Below are 5,155 nucleotides of genomic sequence, written 5' to 3' on the forward strand. Positions count from 1 at the left end.
CCCTGGTGATGGGACACTGAATTCATTCAGTTACAAGAAGGAGTGAGCCATGTGGAAATCTGAGGCCGCAGTACCACAGATGGAGGAACAGGAAGTGCAAAGGTCCTGAGGTAGGGACAAGCCTGGCATGTTTGAGGAACACAGAGAAAGTATTTCAGAGATGAAAACAAGACACAGCTCCTGCCTTCATGAAACCAAAGTCTGAAGACTCACATAGGTAATTACCAAGTAGTGGACTATTTTAATGGAGGAGGCACTAGTTTCTGGGATAATACCAAGGGGAAACATCATTTCCAGCCTAGGAGGTCAGGGAAAGCTGCCTGGAGGAGGTGATATCTACTCTAGGACCTAAACAATAGGTAACAGAAGAGGAGAGCAGGGTTTTCCAGGAAGAGGGACTAGCATGCAAAAGGCCAGAGGTGGGACAGGTGCTGATCCATTCATTAGGGGAAGTACAGGTAGCTGGATGTGGTCGGAACCAGAGCTGAAGACTTGGGTGTAGGGATGGAATTGAGGGTGTCCCTGACATTTAGGAGAAGGGCCAGACCTGACCCAGCCCAATGGGTCTGATCCCAGCATTGATATGCTGAGAAAGGCATTTCAAGGTGGGCAGGAGGAACCAGAGAAGGAGCTGGAGGCAGGGGGCCAGCATGGAGACAGGTGAAGGTGGAGCTATGGCTGGAGTAAGGAGAAGTGCTGGGGTGGGAAAGGTCCACAGCAGAAAGGACTGAGCTGGGGACAGCTTGGGGAGCAGGGGAAAAGGGAAGGGGATGGAAGCCTCAGAGAACACAGAAAAGCAGATAGCCACGTGTCTACTGGCGGGTGCGTGGTCAGAGTGGGTTTTGATGCCTGACAGATCTTTGTCCACTTCCTAGCTGTGGCAGCAATCACTTCCCCTCTCTGAGCCTCAACTTTCCCATCTGTTTAATAGCACAACCCACATTAAGAGTTGTGCAGATTGAATGTGAACACGTAGGAAAGCTCCTAGCACATTGCAGGCACTCAGTACGTGTTAGTTCCCTTCCTTGGCCATTGGCCTTGGGTACCCACTGCTCCTCCCTGGACCTCTGTTGTCTTGACTGTCCCACTGGAACAAGAGCGATTGCCTTGCAGTGCAGCGCTGCCAGCAGGAGCTGGCTTTGCAGGCTCAGGACACACCCCACAGAGTAGGCAATCACAGATTTCATTTCCTCTTTCTCCCTCTCCAGCGGGAAGAGCCAAGACAGAATGGCGTGGCAGGGACTGGTGCTGGCTGCCTGCCTCCTTGCGCTCCCCTCCGCCACAGCAGACTGCCTGTCCCGGTGCTCCTTGTGTGTTGTGAAGACCCAGGATGGGCCCAAACCCATCAACTCTCTGGTGAGTTTCAGGGACTCCTGTGAGTTTCCACAGATGGAAGGGACCATCTGTGTGTGGAGCCCAGAGAGGGAAGGTAGCAGGCCTGGGCAGCTGTGAGCCTGTCCTATAGACTCATCCCACCTGTGCAAGGCATGTCCTGCCGTGGTCAGCCTGGGTGCCAGGGACTTTGTTTTCCAGCTTCCTGTCCCCACCCCAGATCTTACCACCATGGGTTCACTCAGGTTTGGGACCGGAGCTCAGGTTTCCAGGGAGCCTGTTGCCTGGTAACAAGGAGTGTCATTTATGAGGTGGTGCTGACTTTGGGAGTCAGCAGCCCTAGATGAACTTTTCAGAGCTTCTCACCACCAGGCCGATAGGCACCTCCAGACCTAGTCACTCGCAGGGAAGGAGCTCTTTTCACCACCCCTAGATGCCAAGATCTGGTTGTCAGGATCCAAGCCTGACTCCTCTCCTGGGGCTTTAGCATCTCTTGGCTGGCCTTGCTGGATTTACTGTGAGTCAAACTTCTCCCTGTGCCTCTCCCATGACAGCAGACAAGCTAGAGTAGAGGTACATAATGTGAGCTTTGGTTCTGCCAATTTCTAGTTCCATGACCCTGGAACCCCCTCTCTGAGCCTTAGTTTCCTCATCTGCAAAATGGGGGTGATTCCATGAACTGAGGATGCAAAGTATTGAATATACAATGTCCAAGTTCCAGTACTGTCTAGTATTGTCCTTGTGGTCATTGTTATCGTCATCACCATCTTCACGTTTAACTCCTCCCTACTGCTATGAAGTAGATACTATCATCCCTCCAGGTTTGATGAACCCTTAAACATCCCCTCACATGTGTTCTTTCCACCGTTCTGCATCGCTTCTGATCCCCTCTATAAGGTGTTTGCAGCATCCTTCACACCTAGGAAAGGTTGGGAGAACCAACTATTCCCTCTGGAGTCAGAAGTGGAAGATTATGGGTGAGCACGGCAGAGTGCTACAGGAAGATCTTATCTCCAGTGTTGGCAATGTCACCTGTAGCCAGGTGCCCTTGGGAAAGCTGTTTCACCTCTCCACGTCTGTTTCTTCATTCTCCACATGAGCACAAATTCACCTACCTCTATGTACCACTGGGAGCATTAAAGTGGGCAGCCAGGGGCTCAGTAATGGTTTTTTAATTTTCTCAGACCTGGACAGGGGACTCTCTGGGGCAGGGGCTTGTAGTTTGACAGTTTGATGGTGGTGGTATTACCACTGTGGTCTTTTGGGGTCTTTTTCAGATTTGCTCCCTGGAATGCCAGGCCGCCCTGCAGCCCGCTGAGGAGTGGGAGAGGTGCCAGGGCCTTCTGTCTTCCCTCACTCCCTTCACCCTAGGGCTTAATGGCAAGGGAGACTTGGAGAGCAAGGCAGCTTTGGGAGAGTCCTATAGTGAGCTGGCGAAGCACGCGGGGCCCTCCTGGAAGGAGCTGGAGAAAAACGGGCTCCTTCTCAGAACCCCAGCAGAGGAGAATGATCTAAGCAGCAGCCTGGCGGAGAAGCTCGGGGGTCTCTCTGGCAGGTTGGGGGAGGAAGCAGAGTCTGAGCTGACTGGGGGGGCCCAGCCGAACGATGGTGCCATGGAGGCTGGAACACTGGATTCCAATGAGGAGGACCCCAAGGAGCAGGTCAAACGTTACGGGGGCTTTTTGCGCAAATACCCCAAAAGGAGCTCAGAGGCGGCTGGAGATGGGGATAAGGTGGGCCATGAGGACCTGTACAAGCGCTATGGGGGATTCTTACGACGCATCCGTCCCAAGCTCAAGTGGGACAACCAGAAGCGCTATGGCGGTTTTCTCCGGCGCCAGTTCAAGGTGGTTACTCGGTCTCAGGAAGACCCCAATGCCTATTACGAAGAGCTTTTAGATGTGTAAACACCTCTCCATCGTGGAGTTGAGTCAGGAGCTTCCCGTAATGCCCTTCCAGATTGGAGCGAACGCATTCATCTGTCCCTATAGCCCCCATCCCTACGCTCAGTTCAGCATTGTCTATAAGACACCCAAAGCTAGCCTGCCTCTCTTCTGCCTGGGTGCAGTGTTTGTCTGGGTCAGTGAGGCGGGAGGATGGAGGTTCCCCTCTCCAATAGGCTTAGCGCTTGGCTCCAGCCCTACAACTCCAAAACTACAAGCAGCAGCAGCTTTTGGTATCAATCCCATTCATGTGACTCTCCAACTCCAGGAATCCAGACTGACCTCTTGATCTCTCTGGATCTATGATCAGGCATTCTGATCAATGCCCCTCTCAGAAGCATTCTCCCTCTCATACAGATATATTCATTTAGATAGTATATGCGTGTATCATAAAACATACAAGAGGTAGAAATTTAAAACAAGATAGATAAATAAAAATCCTAACATTTTATTCTCAGACCTCAAAAGATCTCCCTACAATGGAGACCGTGCTTTAGGTAAAAAGCTTAAATGTTGCCTTTTATTGGAGCAGGTGTTCCTACACTAGAGAGTTCGGGCTCCCAGTGGGTTAAATGTTCAGTCATTGTACTCTGAGTTCACATTGTTTAGAAACACACCTTTTGAGAACCCAGTTCCTGAACTCCAGTCCACGTTGGTACGCTGGATAGCGTCCAACTTCTCACAGGAGAGGAAGGGAGTGAAAATCCCTTTCGGAAAATGTTAATGAGAGCAGCTCACCTTCTGAATGCTGAAACGATCGAGAGGGGGAGCGAGGCAAACCAATTTGTTCTGTGCAACAGACTCAAAATGTGGACCAGTTCCCTCATCCCTCATTAAACAAATTAAACTGATTGGTATCACACTCCAGCCCCAGGATGAACCGACGCTGAGTCAAGTTGATGAGGTTAAGCACAGCCATGTTCTTGAGTAGCGGAATCAGCCTCCAAGAGTCCAAGCCATCTGGACAAACATATGCATTGGGCCTTGGGTAAGGGAATCCAGAAGCAACAGCTAGAAAGAGGAAAAGGCCCTCTTAATGCCTCAGAATAAAACTAGAAAGAGGAATGAAATGATTAAATGCTTGAGGACAAATGAGTTCCCTTGATTCAAATAACCCGGAAGCAGAGACAGGGACCTTAATCTAAGTCCTCTTCTCTGTCTCTCTGCCTTTCTCTGTCTCTGTCTGTCTCTCTCAAATCTCTCAATCTCTCTGTCCCTCCCTCCCTCCCTCCCTTTCTCTCTTTTTCTCTCTCTTGTCCCCAGGCACTGTGGTTTGGTTTGTGGATCCAGGAAGCTGGTCTGAATGGGGAGGAAATGAACATGAGTTTGGTTATTTTGTATAAGATGCTACTGAGCACACCTCTTCATGCACAACCCTCACCTCTCATGATGTTCTGAAATGTATAGATTGTTTTCGAGTTACTTTGTGTGCTTTTCAACACCCCATTTTTGCAATTTACTTGGAATTTCCTTAGTCCTTAGCAAGCCTGTGTTATTTCCAACTCCTCCAGTACAATAAATAAAAGAAAGACGCTGATGTGTGTGTGTGTGGTGTGTGTGTGTGCGTGCACACACACGTGCACCTTAGTGCCCAAGAGTGATTAGACCTTTTGCAGAAAAGAGTGCTGGGGAATGAAAAAATATACATATACACATACGCACACATTCAAGTCAGAAAACTAAATGTAGGATAACAGAAAGAGCACAAACTTAGGGTGCCATAGCCCTAAAGTTTGTTGAAAAGTTGAAAATCTGTTTGACCTTGAGTAAGTCATTTGACCTCTCTGAGCCTTTGTTCCCTCCTCTGTAGAATAAAGATGAACAATACCAATTTTTTAAGGTGGCTGTGAGGGTTAGGTGTGATCAAATATGCAAAGCTC

General features: G+C 49.7%; 1 protein-coding gene across 1 annotated transcript; it reads left to right on the forward strand.

The window, feature by feature from the left end:
* The first annotated feature begins 1,227 nt into the window (after positions 1–1,227).
* PDYN (prodynorphin) lies at positions 1,228–3,239 on the forward strand. Its single transcript, XM_065893008.1, has 2 exons — positions 1,228–1,356; positions 2,610–3,239. The coding sequence occupies exons 1-2, from the start codon at positions 1,228–1,230 to the stop codon at positions 3,237–3,239; spliced, it is 759 nt and encodes a 252-aa protein (XP_065749080.1).
* The last annotated feature ends 1,916 nt before the right edge of the window (positions 3,240–5,155 follow it).

The sequence above is a fragment of the Phocoena phocoena genome, chromosome 15 (genome assembly GCF_963924675.1).
Source record: "Phocoena phocoena chromosome 15, mPhoPho1.1, whole genome shotgun sequence".
NCBI lineage: Eukaryota > Metazoa > Chordata > Mammalia > Artiodactyla > Phocoenidae > Phocoena > Phocoena phocoena.